Source organism: Diaporthe amygdali, assembly GCF_026229845.1.
Source record: "Diaporthe amygdali strain CAA958 chromosome Unknown NODE_26_length_719862_cov_65_716256, whole genome shotgun sequence".
Taxonomy (NCBI): Eukaryota; Fungi; Ascomycota; class Sordariomycetes; order Diaporthales; family Diaporthaceae; genus Diaporthe; species Diaporthe amygdali.
The window spans coordinates 198,549-222,303 of NW_026517046.1; the positions used below are offsets into that span (position 1 = coordinate 198,549).

General features: G+C 54.8%; 7 protein-coding genes across 7 annotated transcripts; 3 read left to right on the forward strand and 4 right to left on the reverse strand.

Moving 5' to 3' along the window:
* Positions 1-149: 149 nt before the first annotated feature.
* On the reverse strand, positions 150-1,496 carry J7T55_010105 (aminotransferase; the record flags this gene model as incomplete). The annotated part of the gene is made up of 5 exons (XM_053131295.1): positions 150-243; positions 319-669; positions 719-972; positions 1,041-1,361; positions 1,482-1,496. 5 exons carry the CDS (start codon positions 1,494-1,496, stop codon positions 150-152), a joined length of 1,035 nt encoding a protein of 344 aa, XP_052990531.1.
* Positions 1,497-1,551: 55 nt separating this feature from the next.
* On the reverse strand, positions 1,552-2,034 carry J7T55_010106 (aminotransferase; the record flags this gene model as incomplete). Its single annotated transcript, XM_053131296.1, has 2 exons — positions 1,552-1,716; positions 1,825-2,034. The coding sequence occupies 2 exons, from the start codon at positions 2,032-2,034 to the stop codon at positions 1,552-1,554; spliced, it is 375 nt and encodes a 124-aa protein (XP_052990532.1).
* Positions 2,035-4,899: 2,865 nt separating this feature from the next.
* J7T55_010107 (uncharacterized protein) lies at positions 4,900-9,117 on the forward strand (the record flags this gene model as incomplete). Its single annotated transcript, XM_053131297.1, has 4 exons — positions 4,900-5,078; positions 5,130-5,220; positions 5,278-8,433; positions 8,488-9,117. 4 exons carry the CDS (start codon positions 4,900-4,902, stop codon positions 9,115-9,117), a joined length of 4,056 nt encoding a protein of 1,351 aa, XP_052990533.1.
* A 1,707-nt stretch (positions 9,118-10,824) lies between these two features.
* Positions 10,825-13,592, forward strand: J7T55_010108 (uncharacterized protein; the record flags this gene model as incomplete). Its single annotated transcript, XM_053131298.1, has 2 exons — positions 10,825-10,921; positions 10,999-13,592. 2 exons carry the CDS (start codon positions 10,825-10,827, stop codon positions 13,590-13,592), a joined length of 2,691 nt encoding a protein of 896 aa, XP_052990534.1.
* Positions 13,593-14,957: 1,365 nt separating this feature from the next.
* Positions 14,958-18,856, reverse strand: J7T55_010109 (uncharacterized protein; the record flags this gene model as incomplete). Its single annotated transcript, XM_053131299.1, has 5 exons — positions 14,958-15,184; positions 15,251-17,433; positions 17,553-17,673; positions 17,730-18,562; positions 18,801-18,856. The coding sequence occupies 5 exons, from the start codon at positions 18,854-18,856 to the stop codon at positions 14,958-14,960; spliced, it is 3,420 nt and encodes a 1,139-aa protein (XP_052990535.1).
* Positions 18,857-19,599: 743 nt separating this feature from the next.
* Positions 19,600-19,932, reverse strand: J7T55_010110 (uncharacterized protein; the record flags this gene model as incomplete). The annotated part of the gene is made up of 1 exon (XM_053131300.1): positions 19,600-19,932. The coding sequence occupies one exon, from the start codon at positions 19,930-19,932 to the stop codon at positions 19,600-19,602; it is 333 nt and encodes a 110-aa protein (XP_052990536.1).
* A 1,144-nt stretch (positions 19,933-21,076) lies between these two features.
* J7T55_010111 (uncharacterized protein) lies at positions 21,077-23,464 on the forward strand (the record flags this gene model as incomplete). Its single annotated transcript, XM_053131301.1, has 4 exons — positions 21,077-21,312; positions 21,405-21,831; positions 21,915-22,127; positions 22,184-23,464. 4 exons carry the CDS (start codon positions 21,077-21,079, stop codon positions 23,462-23,464), a joined length of 2,157 nt encoding a protein of 718 aa, XP_052990537.1.
* Between the last annotated feature and the right edge of the window lie 291 nt (positions 23,465-23,755).

The window sequence follows — 23,755 nt, forward strand, 5'->3', positions numbered from 1 at the left end:
TGGATGATGGAAGGAGGGAAACTCGACTCGCCCCAGTGTCGGCTTGAACATGTCAGAGCTGAGGATCTGTGCTATTTTTCTTTTGACTCCTAACATCTTGAGCTTGATCAATCTCTGTGCTCATATTGCTGCTAGACGATGGTACCACTCTATCTGGAAAAATAATCCTCGACAAGCCTTGTGACAGTCAAGACGATAAATTCGATATCCTCGCCTGTGGCCGTGTACGGTGGCGCAATGATTCTGTCATGAGTCAGCACATTGTCTTGTGGTTGTTCAAGGGGCTGCGAAGTGTTATAGGAGCAATATTGTACGCACATATGGTCCCCGTTAATACCGTCAACGGTTCCGGCGCCTGGGTACACCATCATCGAGTACGGTTCTGTCAGTCCCAATTCACTGATCTCCATCGATACGTTGTTTTTGGATGGAAAGGGCGCCTTGGTTGCTTTGTCTTGCACAAACTCGACTGCCCAGAAGAGCCCTCGACCCCTGATATCGCCTACATGGCTGTGGGAACCTAGGCGTGCCTGCAGTGACTTCCCAAGGAGCTCACCCATTTCTCGGACGTTGGCAATGAGATTGCCTTCTCGGATAATCTGTTGCACCGCAACAACCGCTGCGCAACTTACGGCGTGCGCCTGGTAAGTGTGTCCATGCATGAAGACTCTGTGATGGCATTAACAAGATTAGTCACTTTGTACGGGGAAGCACTCACGCGCTGCCATTCTCAAGGGCGTCGACGACATTCTTGTGGATGAGAACTCCAGCGACGGGCTGATAACCACCCCCGAGGCCCTTGCCGACTGTTTGAATGTCGGGCACAACGCCCTCTTGTTGCCATGCGTGATGAGTTCCAGTGCGTCCCATTCCCGACATGACTTCATCTAAGATGAGTAGAGCGCCGTATTTACGACATACTTCCTGCATGGCCTTGAAGTAGCCTTGCACCGCTGGCACGCATCCTAGAGCCTGTGATCAGTGGTTCAGCAAATGAAGCTGTTCGCGGGTACATCCTGTGAGATATAGATATCACTTACAGCACCAACAACTGGTTCTGCGACAAATGCGCAGACCGTCTCGGGACCAACCCTCTGAAATTCTTGATCAAGCTCGAGGGCCAGTCTCTGGACATAGGCCTCGTCCGTTTCGCCATTCTTCTTACCGCGATACGCGTAGCAAGGCGAGACTTTCGAGATTGTTTCTATAAGCAGGGGCTCAAATTTGGCCCGGCGCGCAACATGACCACCCATGCTTAAAGAACCGAGGGTTGTTCCATGGTAAGATTGATATCGAGAGATGAAACGGACCCTCGTTGGCTCGGGGTTCTCCTTCTCCAAGAAGTACTGTCGCGCTAGTTTCTATTGAGGAAGAGTCAGTCATTTGTATGAATACGATTACAGAAAAGTAGTCGATCTTTCACATATTCCGTCGCTCAATATATGAAGTCTCTTGTCAGGTAACGTCAAAGCAAATCTCACCATTGCTGCCTCCATGGCTTCAGAACCTGCTGCTTGTCAGCCCAATTCTACGTCACGGATATTGGTAGCACTAGCCGGAGCCCACAATGTACGCCCTCGTCATTTGCCCATCTGTTGTGTCAATCATGGCCTGCCCCGCCTGCTCAACAACGGGTGCTTTGAAGAACGTTGAGGCACAATAGCTCAGCTTCTGAATCTGGTCCACCATGGCCTGATTCACTGTAGTATTCCCATGCTGAGGCAGGTCAGCAAGGATGCATGAGTTGAGGAGAAAACGAGGAGGGCTAGCCCGTCGTCATAGAACAGTATTCCACTTAAGATATTGAAGACATCATGAACATACACCGAGACAAGCTACAGCCGCGCCTCCCGAGGCATCAAATATTTTCCGGCCATCTTCTAGAATGAGGTAATTGCCCTCGCCTCGCTCGACGCTAAGAAAATCACGACGAAGGTGTCGATGAAGCACGGCGGACTTTTGGGTACCAATTGACTTGTGAACACTGGTGGGGTTTGAGACTCCATTGGAGTCGTCGAGCTGCAGTTGAGTCATCGTGTTGTATGGAGGGAAAGGAAAATGAGACTGTGGAGTATATAGAGAACTTTGGTGGATGTAAACGATTGGCCGCTTCTGTCGAGTTCGCAGGCTTGACAACACCCGCCCTTTCACGACCTAGGCGTCCAATTATATATACCTACTCAGGGCTCAACCGGCAGGCAAACAGGCATGCATGCTTCAGCAGGAGAGCCCCTCGCCCTCGAAGTGGTCTCTGAACATGTCGTATTCCATGAAAGCAAGGCGTCCCTTGATGTGACCCGACCTCCGCAGGCCGGAGCCGGATGCTCTGATCGACCTACATCCAGTCCTTGGTACCTACATAGAAGGTACCGCTACCCAGGTACCTAGATAAAAGGGTAGATATGCTTGGTCCTTCTGGCACGCCGCGAGTCGGAGCGAGGGGGAGTGGGCAAGTCTAGACAAGCTGCCGGCTCTGTCTGGCCCCTGGTGGTGCTGTTTTGTGGAACAGGGTTCGGGACTTCTGTAGGCTAGAAAGTAGTCTGCATGTAAAGCCTGTGATTTGTCTTGTGCCCCTGACTCGGGACGCTAGTACTGTACACACTGTCCATGTCGGCAGTGATCCTTCGGAGCAAGGAGACTTCGGCACGAGGTCGGCTGACATTACCAACGGGACTCGGCCCGGATTCAACGTCTCGTTTATATCACCCGGGAAGCCTTCACACAAAGGGCAGAGTGAGTCCATCTTCAACATGCTGTACCGACAAATTCTGCGCCACATCTAGAACGGAGATCATGCCGGTTGCTGCAGCCAGCCGATGTCAAAATGCCTGTGCCTCCGGCTGGCTGCCTGTGTGGATCGTAGATGGTGCTGTCGCTGTGCTTGCAGGTGCAAGTCGCCCGTTGTGGCAACCGCACCCGTTCGGCTTCCCGGTCTCGGGCCTTGTCCCAAAGATGCGACGCTCTTTGCCGAGAGACAACTCCCACTGGCATGATCCTGGCCTGCCTTACATCTGCAGTAGCCGCATGTAAATCAGATGGCGGTCTGCACGTCTGCCTCACCTGCCCGTTTAAGAATTGGCCTTGCACAGCAGCCACCATCAAGATCCCGTTTCGTGTCTAATAGAGAGAATCGTGGACGTCTTGGGGAGCCCTCATATGCACAAGACAACGGCCAAAGGGCAATGCGTGCCGGTACTCGTGGGTTCCAGCTGGGTACCATGCAGCTCTTGGCCAGTCGTGTTGACTGTGCAGTGATCTCCTGTGTACTTGGCCCCAACCTGGCGACACGTGCGTCGCTTTCCAGCAGCCGTGACATTGAGGGGAAGGTTTCACAATGGTGCCCACCATCAATCGCCAGGACCATATTACCAGAAATCAACACAGCCCCGTATGCCCGCAGGACAAGCCGCCTTCTTTGATATGGTCATACGTCCTCTGAATTGGTCAAGAAGGTGCCTCTGTTCTGGAATCGCGATGAAGGCTATCTCGAGACTACTTGGGAGCTTCCGTACTTTCACCGGCAGGACCCCAAGTACTCCGGGCTTTGCAGTTTGCCCATATGCAAGCCCCGTTCCTACCCACACGCCACGCCTCGCATGGATGTTCAAACCTCCAGTGAGAGCGCGTGAAGGCTCCGACGGTGCGGAGCTCTCCGACAACAAACAAGTCGCAGTGGTTGCCAGCATTCGGCGGGGGGAAACAACAAGATGACCTCCATGCCACACGTAGCTGGTAAGATGATCCAGTGGCACTGCGGTCCTGATGCAGAAGCATATGCTGGAGTAGACTGGCCTCTTGAAGGGAAGAGCAATTTTCGAGGGGCGGAGGAATGTGGCAGAGGCGACGCCAATCAGTCGGATGATGCTGCAGCTTTGCCTCACGCCCTGCAGATCAAGGATTCACCACAGCGAGTCGATGAGGCTGTTTTAGGTAGAACTATCAAGTCCGACTTTGCCGAGTCCGTGTGATAATGTCTGCTACATCTTGGGGCACGTCGGCGGTTGCCGACGGGAGAATATGTGCCAGGTGAAAGAACATCGTCAGTCCAACGCTGCTAGACGCACTTCCGAAAGGGTACACAAAGTCTGACTGTGTGGTGCAGTACCATCCTGAGGAGATGTCGTGGCTTCTATACCTCGATGGACACCTGAGCACGCCCGGCCAAAATTCGCAGACGGCCTGAAGCTTATAGTGAATTTCGATGTCGCCCTTATTTTTTGAACAGTTTTTTATTCGCGCCCCAATGCGTCTCTTGTTCCTCTCGTACCACATGTGCAACCAGCAGATACTGGGTCATTGAGACTCACCTGGGCCAATAGGTCATGGATTAATCCCGCTGTCGAGGAATGACCGTGCGGACGAGCAATTTGAGTATATTGGTAGCTGGGCCCCTCTCTTGGACATGGCTGACAGTCTTATGACGAAGGACAGAGGTCGCCGTCATTGATCGATATCTCGTTAGTACATGGCATCGCGAATCTTTCGAGCTCACTTGTATCTTTCACCAATTAGTCGAATCATGGAAAAGACATTGTGTATGCTCAATGCAATCGAGTCGAGGCCCATAGACCGTCAGAGCTTAAGGCGGCATGTCAATGGTGGGGACTGGGGATAGGCTGGTTGTGATTGGACAAGCCAGCGGGAGGGATCCACCCAAGTAAACAATGGACAAACAAGCTCTGGCACACTCGGAACCCCCTTCCACAGGATTGATTCCATGTCGCGTATACCGTCATCCCTCACATACCCTTTCGACCGCAATTCGTACTTTGCTGCAACGTCCTAGCCTGCGTATTCCCATCGCGCTCAAACATGCTTGACTTATCCTGACAGCCTCGCCACGTTATCCCCATTTTGCTTTGCGACACACATTACACGTCCTCCGAGCTTCGCGACATCATGGCAATGCGTCCTGGTCCACCGCGTCAGCCCGTGGGGTCCACGGCGTGGTGCACCGAGGAGAGATCGTCGGCCCTCCAGATCTCGCGATCCGAGGTTGAAGAGTTCGGCTACTCTGCAAGGAACGAACTGGAATGGCTCAACGAGCACATGGCAGACATCTTCTCTGAGAACCAAATGTACGTGTCAGACGCGTCAAATATCGCAATCCGCCACTGACAATGGCACAGAAACGTCGCCGAGGTCTTTAAAACACCAGGAAAGCTACGCGGGAAGACCCCAAGGACCGCACGCAAACCTGTTCAAAATGAAAACAGAGTGGTAAGAGCTTCGCCATGTCCACGGTGCCTTCAGCTTCCAAACTAACATGCTTCAAAGCCCTTGTCAAATATATTCTCTGCGACGCCCCAGGGCGAACCCAATCCCTTCACAACATCCGCGTTGCACAATGACAGAACCCCCAAGTTCCGAATCGCCGAGGACCACCCGGCCAGTCCGGCCATGCGTCCTTCTGTAAACCGGAAACCCGTGCCTACAAAATCCGCAGCTCATAACACCATCCCAGTCGCTGACTCCGGGTATTACGGGAGTCAGAGCCAAGAGGTGTTTAGTGAAGTCGACGAGATGATTAAAAATGCAGAGCCAGGACTACAGCAAGGTCCTCAAGGAACGCCACGACGACCAACACAGGTGGTGACGGCTCTGGCAGATTCTGATGCCATTGGCGATCTGGGCTCGGCCACAGAAGTTTTTGAGGACCCCGTCGAGCCTGAAAAGGTTGCAGAGACGGACCATGCCGGATTCGCGTCCCCGGAGGCAACATTTGATCGAGAAGTGGAGGCAGAAACGGTGCCGGCATCGTCGCCAGTCAATTTGTTGGGCCCTGAGTCGCCCGAGAAGCCACCAGCCGAAGTGTCGCCCTCGAGAAGCTCGCCAGCCCAGCCAGAGCCGCCTGCTGATGTTGAAAACGACGGGAAATATATGGAGGCGACTGCGCCAGAGCCCGCATTAGAACTCCCCGCTGAGGACTATGAGAACGCGGACGTTACCCGATCGCCATCAGACGGCTCAAGCCCAATACGTCCACTTGTGCGCAAGAGCAGTTTGAATTTTGCCTCTCTTCCTGCACGCGAACCTATGGCCTCTAACAAGAGCCTGGGTGCGCGAATGTCGAGAACAAGCCACGTCGACCTGGCCCGCACCAGCTATTACCCCCGACAAACCGGAGGTAAGAGCTTAGGAATTCGACAAGAAACGCGCGGAGATGATCATGAAGCCATGGATATCGATGAGGACGACGTTGCGGGAGCAATCAACAAAGGAAGTACTGTTGTGGCTCATAGCAAGACGTACACCCAGAGACTGCAGGATCAGATCAGTATGCTCGGAAAATCGCAGGCAGGTGGGCCAAGGCTCTCGAAATCAATTCCTAGTCTCGCTGGCACTCAAAAACCTCTGCTCAGCAATCAATCTCAAGTCTCGCAGGCAGCTCGCGCGGACACAGAGGAGATGGACCTTTCGCCTCAGAAGCAGCATTTGGCCAAAACTCCCGGGGCTTTCCCTGAGGACGACGGAGACGACTGGATTGCTCCGCCTACCACAATCCAGGCGACCGCACAAAGCCCTCGTCCCGCGATGGAGAAGAGCTACACTACGGACGTTATGGAGGGGCTACATAGCAAGAACACTGTTGGTGGTACCGAATTCGTCCTGCCACGACACCCTTCACAGTCCGGCGCGTCAGAGTCACCGCCTGATCTACCTGCCAATAAACCAGACCAAGCTGCTTCCGTCTTTGGCCATATAAAATCGGCATCCATTGACTTGCCAAGTTCTAATTATTCGCCTGGAGTTTCTAGTACTGGCCACAGGAAAATCGTTTCGGCTTCTAATCCCGTGTCGGTAGCCACCCAAGAACATAATACATTCGAGCCTCCCAAGTCGCCATCAAGAACATTCCGCGAGAGCCCGTTGAAGAACAGCGCTTTGAAACAGGTTAAGAACAAATTTTCCTCTATACTCAAGAACTCCAGGGGGTTGTTGGCAAGCAGCGCTGCAATCAGTGCAGAGGGCAAGGCATCGTTGGTAAACTCGCCCTCAAACGTGAGACTGGGAAAGCAGCCAACTAGCTCGAACGGATCCCTGCGATCTGGCCACGAGACCGAGCCTCTATATCCCGATTTGACACGCCACGCATCTTGGGAGTCACAGCCTGTGCCCACACCATCAAGCCCATCGCGACCCAATGGCCGTAAGACGCGTGCGTCTACGGAGCGAGATAAGAGGGAGCAAAAGCAGAAGGACAGGGAGGGCAAGGAGGCAAATCACATCGCCAGCCAAATGGATAAGCTCGAGAAAGAGCGGGAAAAGGAGCGGGAAAAGGCCCGCGTTTTCAGCCAAGAGCAGGAGAGAATCGCAGCTGAGAAGCAGCTTGCTGCGCAAAAAGAGCATGAAAGGTCTATGCGGACGCCGGCACCAAAGGAAGTCATTAGGCCGACCCGAAGTAGCCCACGCAAGGCGAAGACGCAACAGGAATCTGCAGCTAAAGCCGCAGCAGAAATTGTTGAACTTGACTCTGCGGATCAGGACATAGAGATGACCGATGCTGCTACGACTAAGATGGCTCCGGCTTCCATTCCGCGACCAACCCCTGGCCAGTCCTTGAAGAAAAGCGAGATAAAGAGACCGCAAAGGCCGACCAAGGAACCGGCCACGAAAGCGAGGCAAGCGCCCACTCTGATACGTGTGAATACGTCTTCTCAGAACACCGGATTTCATCCTTCGAATAGCGTCTTGGCTGCAACTTTGGAGAATACTCTCGGACCGTCCCAACAGCAAATGAAGAGTAAGACCAGCCAGCCCACTTTGCAGAGCAAGATGTCACAGCAGAGCTTCAATAGTTCTGTCAACTCGTCGACGGGACGCCCCAAAGCTCTTGATCTTGCTGCGAAGCGAAAACAGCAGGAAGAAAAGGAAGCCCAGCGGAGGCGTGATGCCAAAGCAGAGATTGATCGGAAACGAGCAGCAATGCGGGAGGAAGATCGGCGCCAGGAGCAGGAGCGACGGGAGAAAGACCGGCAACAAGCGGCGAAAGAGGAGGAGGCCAAGAAGAAAGCGCAACGACAGGCCGCAATCGAGAAGGCAAAGCAAACCAGAGCCCCTCCGCCAGCTGTCCGGTCTCAGCCCAATGCCCCGCCTGAACACAACGGTGTGCGGGACAAAGCTGGTCTCCCTAGGCCAGCATCTCGCTTGCAGCAATCTACAGCCCACCGATCACAGGAGGATGTCAGTCGCCCGGTCAACGCAGTCTTGTCTAGCACGGCGAGCATGTCTTTGAAGAGGCCGCTCCAACAGGATGGCTCAGAAGATGGGGTCCAGCGACCTACAGCACCCCGGAATGGCCCGTCCCAGCCAAAGGAGGTCAAGCGCATGCGCATGTCAGATGAGTTCGATTTCGAGGACGAAGCGGAAATGCAATCGTATGGGACCAGCTTGAAGGGACCGCCTGTCCGACCTTCAGCTGGCTTTAAGAAAGTGAGTCGTTGATGATCTGAACATGTTGTGGAAGCATGCTGACCGAAATACCAGGATCTGCCAAACAAGTCACTATACAGCGGCTACGCCCCTGCCCCCCAAGGCGCCACACGCGACATCTTTAAGGCACCAGTGGCACCTCAGCATAGCAAGTCTGGCCATCCTCTTGACATGGCACAAGTCTCGAAGGGGCCTATCCCATTCGCGGCCAACCACCATGCTGCCGGGCCATCTCACAAGACCCCAGCCAGGCCAAAAAGCGTTGTGGCGACTAAATCGGCTGCAAAACCCGCTAATCGATCATCACCGCGCTTCCAGAACGGCGACAACATCGAGCTGCCGGAGATTCAGACGGATGATGATGACGATGAGGAGGAGGAAGAGGAAGGGGCCAAAGCGCTGGGGGTTGCCTCGTGGGCTGACACGCCTGCACTTCGACGTGAGCTTATGCGGCAAGAGACGGTCGACCCCTTGCAGGTGTTCGGCCCCCCGGCGCCGCTCAACATGGAAGAGGTGTTCAGCAAGAGCAAAGACAGGTGGCACAAGTTCCGCGCGAGGACGAGCAGCGCGAACTGGAGCGGTGCTGACCGGCTGACAGAGGACGAGATCCGGAAGGACCTGGCTGCGCGGGACCGGATGAGACGCGAAGGAGGGTGGACATATGAACTGAGCAAGGACATGTGAGCGCCGTCTGGGGCACTGGCCTCGACACGGGCTACGAGTGTTGTTGCACAAGCGATGGAGAAGACGACTTCTGGTTATGGCATTGCTTCGGAGTTGGGGGCTGTGATACTGGCATCGATATGTTCTGGGCTTTGAGGACAGCAGCTAGCCAATGGTTATGTCACGGTCGGTGTACTGGGTATATTTAGATTTGCGTGCGGGGAGTTTATGACAATGTCAGCATCTTCTTTCTTCCCTGCAGATGAGGCTAAAGGTGCCGTTTTGCTGGGGGAGCAGTGTCCACTACTCAGGTACGATGAAGAGGCTGTGGCAGATGGGAGACATTTGATCCCCTCGACCCCCTTGGCTGCCTTGGGGCCCCAGCCGAGAGTGGCGATGGGGCCAGAGAAGTGACAGCGGGCAAATGACGCGTGGTGGTGTGTGGCTATGGCGGGCGCATTTTGCACTTCCTGATGATACGACAACAAACCAGCCGGGGTCAGCCACGTGGAGACCCGAGCTCTGCCGCCCGGGAAAAGACCCGAATCAGCACTGTTTTCTGCACGTGCGTACAATAAGTTCTCACTGAGGCCATACTGGGTTGTCTGTCAGCCTTGTTGCTAGAAGTGGGCAGGAGGAGTCGGCTGGGTCCCACCACCATGCACGCGCAGAGATGGATACTATGTACTGTAGATACCCAGATACGTGCATACCCTAGGCACATACCTAGGTACAATTAGCCCTGTAGGGATGTGCCTGCTGTGCCTTGCTACGTCATCTCTCCCGTTCACCTGGACAGCCAGTCAACAGTCCCACTTTGCAAGCTCTCAGCGTGGGTGGAGCAGCGGGGATGCTTTCTGGACCCTTGCCCGCCCACAGCCAAAAAGCCCCTCTGTCGCGACGTTGTGTTTGCGTGCCAACCACCAGCCTTTCTCAGTACCCACCCAGGTGCCTACTGTAGGCCTGATCCACGACTACAGTACGACTGCGACTACACCCGTATTTTGTAGGCACAGCAACACAAGAGAAGCCGACCAAGACAGCCTTTCTGGGCGGACCACAGCGCACCTGGGCGCTTGTTTTCCTTTCTTTCTTGAAGACGAGGCACTGAGGGACCTGACGCTGCTGATCGACTCGTGCAGAATTACTTGTGCTGGTTTGCTGCTCGGCTCATCCTGCCTGAACCCCGACCACAAAGCACATTGCCGTTGCAGACGACTGTGAGGCTGCAGATTGTACCTTGCACACTTACATATTGGCACAGTCATCCTTGGTGGACGCGCGACAGCCAGACCAGACCGCCTTGCACATCCCTTCACTTTCGCTCCGAACCGCAGAAGCAACTCGTACTTTCCGCACGACGCCTTTTGGACCCCCAACTTTGATTCTCACTCTCAACTCTGGCCAACTCTGGTTCAATCTCTTACCAGACAAGTCGTTATTTGTTTATTTGCCCGACTTCTGCATCTAACCAGCGCTGATCATCCCCACGATATCCGACATCGTCCCAGACAGTGCAGATCCCAAACCCAGCCCAAGGCTGGAGCGACTTTCACAAGCCTGGTCATTTCTTCCCAAACAGAGTACGCTGACGAGCTCCATGACACCCGCGTGGTAGAACGTGCCCAATGAAGCTGGATCCGAAGCTCGACAACATCTCGATCCACAACTCACAGCCCTTCTGCTACCTTCACTAGCTGGCCTGGACTGTTGTGGACGTCTGCCACCATGGTCAAGATAGACGTCAACCAGGACTACTACGCAGACCTGGAGCTGCCTCCGTCAGTCGACGCCGAGGCTGTCAAGAAGCAGTACAGAAAACTTGGTATGTTTGCCAGCGTGGCAGCTTAATCTCATCTCCTACCACATCTCCGAGCTAACCGCGATCTACGTGCCCTCCAGCCCTCAAATACCACCCCGATCGCAACCCGGGCGGCGAGGCCGAAGCTGGCAAGAGATTTCAAAAAATCCAGGCCGCCTACGAAGTCCTCACCAACCCCGAGCAAAAACAGAGATACGACACCTCTCGGCGCTCTCGCTTCACAGGCGCGTCCGGCGTCAAGGGCAACCCCTGGCAAGATGTCACCAAGAACTACCCTCCTCCTCCACGCCCCCCAGGCTTCCCCCAGCGTCCACCTCCCCCGAAACGCCCCGGCAGTACAACCTCCGCCGACAGATACGCGCAGTTCGCGAAGGATGTGCCACCTACTTCCCCTCGGTCCAGCCGAAAGCCCGCCGACGCGACTTGGAAAGCCTGGGAGGAGATGAGACCGGGTGCTAAGGCTAAGGCTACAAGTGGTCAGGCATCCGGGTCCGGAACATCAGCGAGGTCCTCGAGTGCACCCAAGCCTCCGGGCGCACCGCCTCCAGTCCCTCCTCGGTCTCCTCAGAAGCAAGCCAAGGGGTCCTTCGGACATCGCGTCAATCGCGGCTACACACCTCAGTCGCCTAGCGGAGATGAGCCTTCCGTCGCCAACAACAACTACTTCACAACTAGGACCCATACCAACTTATTCAGTGAGACGTCTTCAGCCGCGCGAGCTCGGCGGCGAGAGCCCTCGAATCCCACGCCAACCTCAGACTTCCGCGATAGTACGTTCATGGACACCAGGCAGAGGACGCCTTACATGTCTCACGGAGGCGAAAAGCTCGACCCATTCCAAGGTGCCAGCATCAACAGATCTCGCAGCACGCGTGAGACGAATACTGGGTCTTATCAAGACGGCGACGGCGAGGATTTACCGACGTCGAGCGCCCGTCAGCGTCGTGCGAGTGTCCCTGACAATCTGGACAATGATCCGAATGGAAAGCGGAGGGAAAATAGCAACGTCAACGGCGCTGCCGAACCGAACACAAGCCCAGACGACTTCAAATCTACTTCCGAGAACCAGTCCCGTACCCAGCAGGAGGATGCGAACGGCGAAGAGGGATCCAAATTGTATGCCAACCAGCCATATCTCCATTCTCAGTTTTCAAACCATGAAGTTCCTCCAAAGACTCAGCAAGCGGCAAGTCGTGCGGGTAATGAGAGGAACTTCGAGAATTCGCTTCACCTTACTCCAGAGTTACACGACCTGCTCTCCCGACAGTCTTCGAGTGAAGACCCAGCCCTACCTAATGATGGCTTGAACGCATTTGAGCTCAAAGTCCGCCACATTTTGAGTCAGCTTTCGGCACGAAAGTACTCGCCGCACGGCCTAGGGATGCAGTCGGGTGGGGGTCAAGACGCGCAAAATTCCCATACGACGGCCTTTCAACAGCAGAGCAGGGCTGACAATAGAAACCCCTACAGTTTTGGTGTGAAATTCAACCACGAATCCTTCACTGACCGTCACCGATTTTCCAGGAATAGCACTGATAACATCAACACTAGATTTGTTGCTGACGAGAGTGATGCTAGTAACTGGCAATTCAATGCAGGGTCTCCGGTCGATGAGACCGGGCGACCAGCCATACCGCGATCGAAATCCGGAAGCCGAGTCGGCCGGACATCTTCCTTCCGCACTCCGTCCTTTCGGGTGCCCTCTGCTGAGCCTACTAACGAGGGCGTTCCGCCTCAGAATAGCTCCTTCAACCCCGAAGAGTGGTCTGAGAAGATTGGGCCACAGATCTTTCAGACATCGGCTGCGCAGAAGGCGAACACGGCTAGGCCGATTCGTAACCCGAGCAAGAAGCCTAAGCCTGTCCGTATGACGGCAGGCACGGCTGGAATGGTTGAGTCTGATGAGAGCAGCAGTGGCCAGGACGACAATCTCAAGAAGCCGCCTACGCCGGGGAATGCAAATGGTATCCACGAGACTGCCAGTCCCAATGCTATGGATATCGACCCTCCTATGGACTATCTTACTGCGAAAGGGGTCCGCAACATTCCTGTGGAGCCATCGCGCCCGGAGTGGAGAGCAGGTGATGTTAAGGGGATGACCACCCCTGGGCTGACACCGGGCGCGGTTCCTCAAGCAGGAGGCTCGGAAGATACCGAAGAATTCCGCGCCAGCCTCTCTGACCTCAAGAACGTGGAGCCATTTGCTCAACGTCCTACAGGTCTTGACTCGTTCGGGGACTTAAAATCAACCCTTCCATTCCAGAGTGGCGCATCAGGTCAGGCACCCGTCGCAAAGCCGGGCCCGAAGCCGACCAATCTCCACCTCCCCGTGGCACCAAAACCACCCAACGCACCACCTGCATTTGCCGTGGCGGGCCTGAAACCTTCTGCTGCTTCATGGGAGAAGTATGCTGGAGAATTCTACAGGTACTTGACTGAGTGGCACAAGTTCGACACCAAGTTCTGTGACCACTTCCATGCTCGGAACCTAGAGGTGCAAAAGAAGGTGACCGACCCCAGTTGGGTGAAGTCGAGGGACGCTACTGGCATCCAAGAATACCTTACGTGGGTTGAGGAGGATCGACAGGTGCGCGCCACATGGTCCCAGGCTTGCGACAACCATGAGATGCATATTCGGATGTTCATGGCGCACCGGGACAAGATGGCAAAGTGATGCGGGGCCATTCAGACGAGGAACCGATTTCTTGTATATTCCTGATAGTTCACTTCTGGGCAACATACGCAGGGCTGTCTGACTTGAGCGAGATGTTCCCGCAGCCTTGATGCGTGGGATAGGAGGCCTTGAGCTCAGCCTATCTTGCATGGGCAGACTCGGAAGAGGACTGACAGCTGTCGATTTGATTTGGGCGACCGAAATCTCCTCGAGCTCGGACAAGGGTGCTTCTGAGGGCGCTCACTTGGCCGGTGCTCAGGTACCTCCTCCAGCCCTCGGTCTCTGTTAGCGAGAGTAGCCTCTGTCTTTGCGCTGTGATACTTCGAAGTTGCGATCGGCAAGGGACACCACTCATTGACGAACTGGAAGCATGGGCAAGCGTCATTGGATTGGGACCTGTTTCGATATATGAAACCAAAGACGCTTGAAAATTCGCCCCGTTAGAGTTCAGACTCCATTCGTTGGGGGCCACTAGAGTAAAGGGCTCGAAGTCTTGAGCTTTTGCGGTGGAATGACGACCATGGGCAACGACGAATGGAAAGGCATGGAGAAGGGAGGCAAGGGAAGGAAGGAAAGGCGGTGGTTTGGTACAAAACCTCTCTCGCATATACTTTATTAATGAATTGACAACAGTATTGTTCGAGAACCTTTCCTTGATAGTCAGAGCGGCTCGGTTCCTAGGGAACGAACGGTGTTATTTGAGATGCTGCCTTGGGGATACGCACATCACAAACAGAGCAAGCATACATCCCTTACGCTGATATCTGAAGTGAAGCTAGAGGTATTGCTACCCAGGCAGCGTATTCTAGACAGATTTTGATGTTAGCCAGACCAAACTACATCTCACGGCTATGCTGAATTTCTGGCTATATCTGAAAGTCCTACACATTTTAATTCCGGTAGGGTGACCTTCTATAGATAACTTCCTATGGATGACAACTTATGGATAACTAGCTGTCAGATAATGCCATAGACAAAAGTTTTCAATGTTTTGCAGAATTATCTATGAGGCGGTGTTTCAATTTGTCTTGCCCACTCTCCACGATATTCATGTGGGCAGGTACGTAACCAGATGCACAAAGTTTTCTCCGTAGTTACGCATCATGTAACTGTATTACTGCTTTCACGACCACTTCAAGGCCACAGAGGAACGCAAGCAGCGGCTGAGCTCATTGTGATAGGCACAATCTATCAGATTGCAAGCTTTTCTATCTGACTCCACCAGAGATGTTATGATATAACCTGTTCCTGATCCTCACATCCTGGAACTCCACCCAAAAACCCAGAGAGAGAGAGAGAGATTCAGATTACACCATTCATACAAAAAGCAGCCGAAGCATTAAGTCCTTCCTTCTGACGACTTTGTCAGATGGCCGCAATATCATCAGGCTCGCCTGTATCGTCTGTGACGGAGGGGACGCCTTCCTGGCCCTCGCCCTCAATCTTCTTGCCCGCCTCGTAAGTGAGACGGCGCCAGCCACACTCTACGGATGGGTCTTTGATCCACTCTACCGTGGGGAAATAATGCTCGTTCTTCTTCATGGTAATAACCCATGGCACGCTGTCAAAAGTGACGGCTCTAAGTCGGAAATCTGCGGGTATCTTGGTCAGCAAACCACGACGGGTAGGTCACGTCGTCTTTGAACGAAGAAACTTACAGGTGTTGTCTGGGATATCCACCACAGCCCCAATGAACGACTCGAGATCTGGCGTGGGTTTGTTGTTCACGTGTGTGATGAAGTTTGTCGGTGCCAGTCCATACTGGTATGCTGGCGATCCACGCGTGCGGGCAGAAACATATACCTCGCTGAAGAGCTTGCTGATCTGCTGCCGGACAGCGTGATGTGGCCTGTGGAGGATGGCGCCGCAGAATGACACTGCGCGGTCCGTCTCGACGTCATCTGCGGCCACTGTCGGCAGCTTGAGTTGGATCTCCTCGCAGTCGCGGACAATGACGGCGTCTAGGAAGTTGTTTGAATACATGATATCCAGCTCCGAGATGCGCGTGATGAGCTTGCCATTCAACGTAAGCAGTATGTCACCTTCGAGCAGCGCCTCGTCTCCCTCCTTATCCTTGCGCTCAAACGTCCTCTTCGTCACCATGAACAACTGATGGTGGCTTGTGTTCACACGGGACACCTGGGCTATCCACTCTTCCGACACGCCCATGAGGCGAGCTTGTGACATTGCGATGGATCGGAATTCAACTGATAGCATCCGAAGGTCGGGCACAGCGCCTTGCGAAATCTGCGATACCACCGGGAGCAGTGTTGGCGTGGCAAGGCCGAGATGATACTCCTCGTCTCTATGGGTTGAGGGAGAGCGCTCTCCGAGATACGTCAGCCAGAGCGCCTGTACAGTGCCGTCCGGCGCAACTAAGACACCGCTCCCGCATTGCTGGCTCAAGCTCGTGTCGACTGTAATAGCATCCACGTTCACAGCCCTATACCGAGGTGCCCCAGAGTTGGCCGGAATGGCAACAGCGAAGATCTCGGTGACGGTTGTGGCCGCATGGACAACGCGTCCAATCCTGTTATATCCGATGAAGTAGGTTGACGCGCCCTGCGTGATTTCCTCGGTTGAGAGCCTCGCGCTCTGGACGGGAGCGTCAACGAGTTTAGGGTCGTATTGCACGATGGCGTAATTTTGCAAAGGATGAAGAAAGACGACCTTCCCCTCGACAACAATGGAGTCCGCGATGGTGATGCTTATATCGCACAAGTCGTAAGGCACAATGGCCCGCGAGATGACTACTAGCCCCTTGTCTGCGTCAACCACTAAGCCCATGCCCCATTTTCGGTTCTTCGGAAAGCCGTCCAACTTGACTGGCATCGTGCAGTTGACATGCACAAAGCTCTTCACGAGCTCGGCCACGGCTGGATGAGATGTATGCTCCAGCTGAATGAAGGAGGCCTTGCGCGGAACAGGTGGCACGGCCGGAATCGGGTCAGCCAGATCAGTGAAATCCCATACTCCGCTCTCGTCATTCCGCACTGCGAGCTTCATCTTTGAGGACCAGTGCCTGTCGACGTATATGATGGTCGTGTTAAGCGTGTGTAGGTCCCTCAGGTGTTTGTATGTCACGACAACGCGGGATTTGTCGGGTATACCTTTGGCGACTTCGATGAAAGTCTCCAAGTCTGGTACTTTCTTGTGATCCAGAGTCTGGAGTATCCAACCGTTATCGCTGTTATCGAAGCGGAAAGAGCCTGTTGCCTCGCAGATATAAACTCCTTTGCATGCCACACCATACAGTCTGGCTTGCTGATAGGATAATGTGTGGAAGCTGCCGCCAGCGACAGAAACGAAGCGATCGGGAGTGATTCCGTGCAGATCACCGACCCCGATTTCTACCTCGACATCATCTCCGCCCCTTTGAAGAAGCAGTTTAACGCTGCTGCCGACGCTCGAGTCCAAGATGTCATCAAGCCGTACGAATGAAGTTATCAGCTCGTCATTTACCTTGACGAGGACATCGCCTTCCTCGATCTTGCCGTGAGATGGGCCCTCAGGAAGAACGATTTCAGCAACCAGCATGTTGGTCTCTCTGGGGAACTGCTTCCTCATCTGTGCCTCCCATTCGGAGGAGAGACCTAGTCGCCTGCACTCATCGAAAGGCTTCAGCAGGAACTGGCACTGGATGTCACCTCTGGTAATGGGTTTTCCCTCTTGGAGACACTTCAGAGCTCTCAGTGGACGATCCAGAGGCAGGAAGTAATCGGTAGACGCGCCGTCCGCCCTTCCACCGGCCTGCAGAGCGACGGCACAGCCATCAAGGTTGACGACTGGACTGCCAGAAGAACCTCCACTGGCAGCAGCACTAGCTTGATAATATGAAGTACTATGTGACTACTCGTCAGCAACTTGACAGCTTGTTTGTGCCAGGGCCACGATTCGTAAGAAAGGGTTCGCTTGACACCAAAAACCCAAGCCTCACGAGTGATTAGGAGACAAACGTACTTGAAATCACTATAACCTTCGCCGTACTCGGGTGCGTTGCGGTCCAAACGGCTGATCACGCCAGAAAGGATGCTCAGCTTTTCACCGGCATCGTTACCAACGACGCGAATCTCGATACCAACTGTATGCACACATCAGCCAAGGACTGTAGCAAGTGTTGAATTCTGGAAGGCCTACCTTTAGCCAGATCGGGCCGTAAAGTCAGGGCTTTTACGGGCATATATTTGATAGCCTTGGGGTCGAACTTAAGAATACCAAAATCATGGACTGGGTCTCGGTAGACTGGGTAGGCGTCGACCTCCTCATGGTTGTCGAAGATACAGTATCCCCAGAAGGGCCCTGCACCGACGACATGTCTATTTGTAAGAATATAACCTCTCTCGGCGTCCACCACAAAGCCAGTTGCCTCTGAATTCAGAGCTGGGTCGGTGTCAAACGAGCAAGTCTGGCAGAAGCGGATGGAGACGACATTTCGGACGACGTTCTCGATGGTCAACTGCCACTCGGCGGTGTCGGGACCCAGGGCAGGGAGGGTCTGCAGAGCAGCTTCCTCGATGAATTCGTGGTCGTGCATGTCGAGGTCCGCAGCTTCGATGTCGGGCGTGTTGTCGCCGGCAGACTGCTTGCCGTTCAAGGAGTGGCGATGGTGCTTCGGTGGCCGGCCGGTTGCGAGTGCATCGAAAGGGGAGGGCTTGCGCTTCGCGCGAGGCGAGGTATTTGTACCGTTCATCTTGGAAGGTTCTGAGGAGGACTCGACGGTGATTGACTGTGGTACCTGGTCCGAGGTCGATGATGAGGCGGAGGATGTTGCCGTGAAAGCTCGGGCGAGACGAGTGCGAGGTGATACAGCTGATGACTGGCGCGGTGATGGCAGAAGACCAGACGACCAAATGTGAAGAGGACGGCGCTGGTGGGCGGTGTTGAGGAGCGTTGAGATGCAGCTTCCAGCCGCAAGTCTGCCAGTGAGTTTGGCTGTGCCTCTGCCAATGCTAATGCCAACGCCAACTCGGCTGCGCAACGAGGAGGGCAGAGCTGTTAGCATCAAGGCCTGTTGCCCTCGTCCGACGGAATACAACACAGACACTGCTAGTCTATGTTAGGACGGCAAAGGATAAGGACATGAGTGAAAGAACGGCGACGAGGACGATGCAGAGCGCACGAGGAGGAAGCGATGAGGTCGCAGGCCGCAAACATTTCCAAGGCTACCCTCGAGCTGACGGCCCCCTGCCTAGCCTTACATGCACTTACATAGACCCAGTGAACTTGAGCTGTTCGCACAAGGCATTGTCCGAACCCACCCCCATGCCCACGGCACAACCCATGAGACAACCCCACAAATATGCGTGAGCTTGCGTTGTCTGTATGGGAACACTACAGAGGTCTAGCTACCACAGCTACATCAACACACAGCCTTTACTTGTACAGTCTTGTATTGATTGACTGGTGATTGCTATCTTGTAATGAGATACGATTCCCAGTCGCCTTGCCCTGAATCCTTAGTAAGCCATCGGAAGTTACTGTGGCGCGTTTACATGCCTTTTGATTACGCAGCTGCTACGTCGAGGCTCGAGCTCATTCATCTACAGGTTGCGTTGGCTTCCTGAGGTCATGAAGCTTGTGGGCGACCTCGTCGCTCTTCCCGCGTGAATACACAGAGTCGAGTGTGGGTGGGTAAGACACTATGGAGGTCAAGTGGGCCGTGGCTGCATAAGTACTGCGGTCAATCTGTACAGACAGACGCCTGGCCGCTGTCGAGGCTTGTCTTGCATGTTCATGTGGTCGGCGCGTGGCCCGCCTTGCGAACACCACCAGATGGGGCCTGTCCCCTCCGTGTGTGGTGCCCGGTGCCGGCGCCGGCGCCGCAGACGAGCGGGTTGGCCGCCCTGGGCCTGCTCGGCGCTAGGCTACCAGGCCGCCCTAGGAGGTGTGGCTATTTAAAGTTTGACGCAACATGCAAGACAGCTGGCATCGAGACCGCGTGCCCTATGAGAGCAGCAGAGCGGCCAGCAGGCCGAACAGCAGATGCGGGGAAGACGATCGCTGCAAGTCAAAAGGTCGCCAGGCCAGGGAGAAAGGGAGAGCATTTGCTCTCGTGCAAGGGTGGGATTGGAATTGCAATGGGCGAAAGGTCCTCGTCCTCGTCCTCGTCGACGGAGATCCGAGATCGAGATGAACAATACATGACGAGGCAGCCCTGGCCAGGCACGAGAACAGGTACAGCGTATCTGACTTCGGCCCGTCCCTGGGCACGGTACAGTAGAGTTTTGGTGTTGGTCTGGCCTGTCTGGTCCATCCATCTTAGATACTGTAGTCTAGGCCAGGCGGTCGCTGGCCCAGTCGTCATGGTCATGGTCATGGACATGGTCATGGTCTTCACCATTGCCATAATATCTTGGGGGTTTGGGGGATCCATGCCCTTGGCCGTTCTCACTCCCATGTCCATCCCATCTTACACACAGGATTTATTATCAGTGCCTTTTCTTAGATCAGCCGACGCAGACAAGGGGGCCAACGTATATTTCACCCTTTTCCTTCCAGTGCCCTGGTCTTGGTCTGTCTGCCAGCGGTGGCATTGTGGCCTCCGATAGTCGAGCATTTATACTATCCGTTATCTATACGCCTACCTCTACCTGCTGGACACGCAGCCGTGCATTCCCAACTGTCGTTCCTCCCCTTGTTTCCTGTCAGACCTTGCACAACGTGTGCTGCGGGCACGCTGGCACGACAGTCGACCCCTCCAAAAAAGAAGCCGCAGCGCAGCTCGAGCTTCAGCCCCGTCCAGCTCCCTCCCGACCTCACACCCCCCCGGGCTGTCATTTATCTGTCACCTGCCAGCCTGCCAGCTCGCCCAGTCGAAAAAACACCGTCTGTCTGTCTGTCTGCCTATCCTGCAATCAGCAATCAATCAATTATTCCCACTCATCTCCTAGCCTCTCGGCCGCCCAGACCGCCTTCTCTCCTCATCTCGCTAAGCTCAATATCTGCGTGATCGCATTGATCCAGAGACGTCATTCCCTCCCCCATGGGCATTGTGTCGCTCCACGATATTTCCAACTGGCGAATAGCTGTCGCCTTGTCTTCTGGATAGAAGCGGGTCTGCTCAGCGCTTTGCGAGAGCCCCGGCGCTTCTCGGCCGGAGAATTATAGTTTGCACGTCCACGTCGCCGGTACTCATCAAATCCGCCCCACGCACCCCTTGTACACGAGGCGACGTCCCGACACGCTTCCACGACTGCCCAGCGCGAGCAAGGCGGCCTCGAGCCTCGAAAGGCCAAGACCCACGGCCCTCCGGCTCCAGATCCGACAGCCTCGGGACCACCGAAGGGTACTCGATCTCCCGAACAAGCATCGAACCGGCGAGTCATTGCTTGCTGGCCACATCTGATCTTCTCTCGTCTCCTGTCTGCTTCATGGCCGTCTCATGACAACTTGCCCTCCCACAATTCACACAAGCCGGGCGTTGAGAAAAGTGCCAGGAGAACGCGCGGGAAGGCACAGGCTCGAGGGCTGCAATCGCGTCCACAATGGATACCCTCACCCCGACCGGCAATCTGACTCCCCTGACCGCGGGCTCAGGGACCTCGACGCCCACGAGTCCCAAGAGGAGCAGCTTCGTGCCGCTGGTCACCGTAATTGGCTTCCACCACGCGAGAGGGCCTGAAGTCGAGTCGTGGTATGGCAGTCCAGAGGGCACTGACCCGGCGGTCGACTACGGGTGGTCACTGCTGCCCTTCATGGCGCTCAGTGATGGCGCGCATGCGTAAGTGCTCATTGATAGCAATCTGGGTGATCTGGCGAGGCTTGCGAGGCTTGATTGGATCTATCGCTAACCGCCCTGGTTGTTGGACACAGATCGACAGAGGACTTCTCCTACTTCACGCTCCTTAAGCCCGCCACCGACACCGAGCCCGCAACATCGCTCTTTGGAATATCTTGTACTAGGCAGATGGACTCTTCCGCATTGATCAACCGACCCGCTGATGTAACACGGTCGACCGTGCAAAAGGCCGTCGTCGTTGTGGCCGACAACCCACAGACTTTTGGCACACTCAGGGAACGGCTCAGTGTCGTCACACACGCATGGTTCGCACAGCGCGAGTTCACCGACACGGAGATCCTGCGTCGCTTCCAGGAGAGTCTGGCCGATGAGAAAGAGCGAGGTCTTCTGAGCGAGGACGAGGGTCGGGAGGCGTACCTCGGTATGAGTCTGAGGGAGATGATCCATGAGTTCAGGTGGCAGACTTTGGTCTTGTTGAAATGCTGCTTATTGCAGCCCAAGGTAAGGAACAGTGGCCCTTGGGGTGTTTCTCCCTCTGCATATGGATGTGCGGATTTTACTAACGCATCCTCCTCTTTTGCTAGATGTTGTTCTTTGGTTCCCGTTGCGAGCGACTTTGCATGATGCAGTTTTCTTTGATATCTTTGATACCCGGTCTTATTCGGAAGCTCCAGGACTGCGCCGACCCGGAACTGAATAGCTACGAGAAGCATTTGACCATGCCCACAAACTTTAAATCTAGCGACCGGTCATCGTTACAGGCATACATGGGCCTTCCACTTCAGATATTTGGCAAGGTTAGTATCCTGAACCCGGGAGTGCATGCGGGTCGGAGCTGATTTTCTGAACATAGGGGAGCCTGTTTGGACCATATACACCCCTTCAACAGCTCGACGTCTTAGCGGACCACGAGACAAAATCCTACATCGTTGGAAGCACCAATTCTCTCCTTCTCCAGCAACGAGATAGATACAGCGATATCCTGATCAACCTGGATGATGACTTCATTAATATCACCTCTCCGTCACTGAAGCAAGCACTGCAGCTCTCGACCCCGGATAGAAGGTGGATCGATTTCATCACGCAGACCGTGAACGAGACCTGGGACGAGACGAATCCAAGCCGGCCGAAGACAATGGGCTTTATGGGAAGCGAAGAGTTCATCCGACTCCAATTCGAAGACTACGTTATTGCGCTGCTCTCGGCTGTTAAATACCACACCTTCATGGTCAAGCACAAAGATAATCCGCGAATGCTCCTTCCGCACATTGAGGGCGACCCGGCTGCGGATTTCAACTTGGACTGGGTTGAAGCTTGGATGAAGACCGAGAATTACCGGATTTGGAACAAAAACACGGACAGTCACCTGTTCGATATTGCTGAACCTAGACACATATGCGCCGGCGGCCTCACAATCGATGACGTGTCGAGGCGTGTAACCCAACAAGTACAGGATTTGCACTTGGATGAGAAGCTTACGCAGGGAAGAGAGGCGGCTGCGAGGAATTTGGCTGCGGCGAGGGATAAAGGAGGTGCAATGATCACCAAGTTCTATGGGGAGCTTGAGGCATATCGCGAGGCACAGCGGAAGAAGGCCGAGGAGACGAGGCAACAACAGTCGAGCGACTCGGTGCCTGCGAGTCCGACTATCAAGAACGGCCACGATGCCGAGAAGGCAGGTGTCGGCGCCTACATGAGCAGTTGGGCCACGTGGGCAGGAGAGAAGCGCAAGGCACTTGCTACCCGTGGGGCCGGCGACAGGAACAGCGGCAGCAGCACGAGTGGGTGGGGCCTCGGCCTGGGGAGGACCAAGAGCAAGAGGGACGCGGGCAGCACGACCTCGTTTCATTCGGCCTCGGAGAAGGACGTGAAGAGCCCGCGCATGTCGACATCGTCGTTCTTCGGCGGGTCGAGGAAGAGCCAGGAGAGCGCGAGGGGGCTGGAGAAGGCACGGCAGGAGGACACCCGCCCGGGGACGCAGCACTCGTTCAGCGAGAGCATACTCGGCTCCGAGGAGTCGGGGACGGTATCGTCGCCCGAGGTGTCGCCACAGAAGCCGCGGCTCGACTTCGCCATGAAAGAGACCAGCGTGTGGAACGACGCCGAGTCGCCGACGGAGTACAAGCTGGCATAGCGGGCAGCGAGGCAGAGGCGGAGCCGGAACCCGCTCAGCCCTTTGAGGAATAGGGAGAGGTTTAATCGTAAGAGTCTGGGTTAAGAAGCTTCAGAGGGCGCGTAAAGCATGGACCGACCGCATCAAAGCATTCGAAAGGTTTTAGATCAAAATCAAAGTATACCACGGCATAGCACAGCATTCACGGCACTTGGCGCTCATAGCAGCAAGGACGATGCCTAGTTTGGATAGGTCAAAATACATCGTTGTCGAAGATCTGCTGACCACGGTCACCTTCTTCTATTGCTTGTT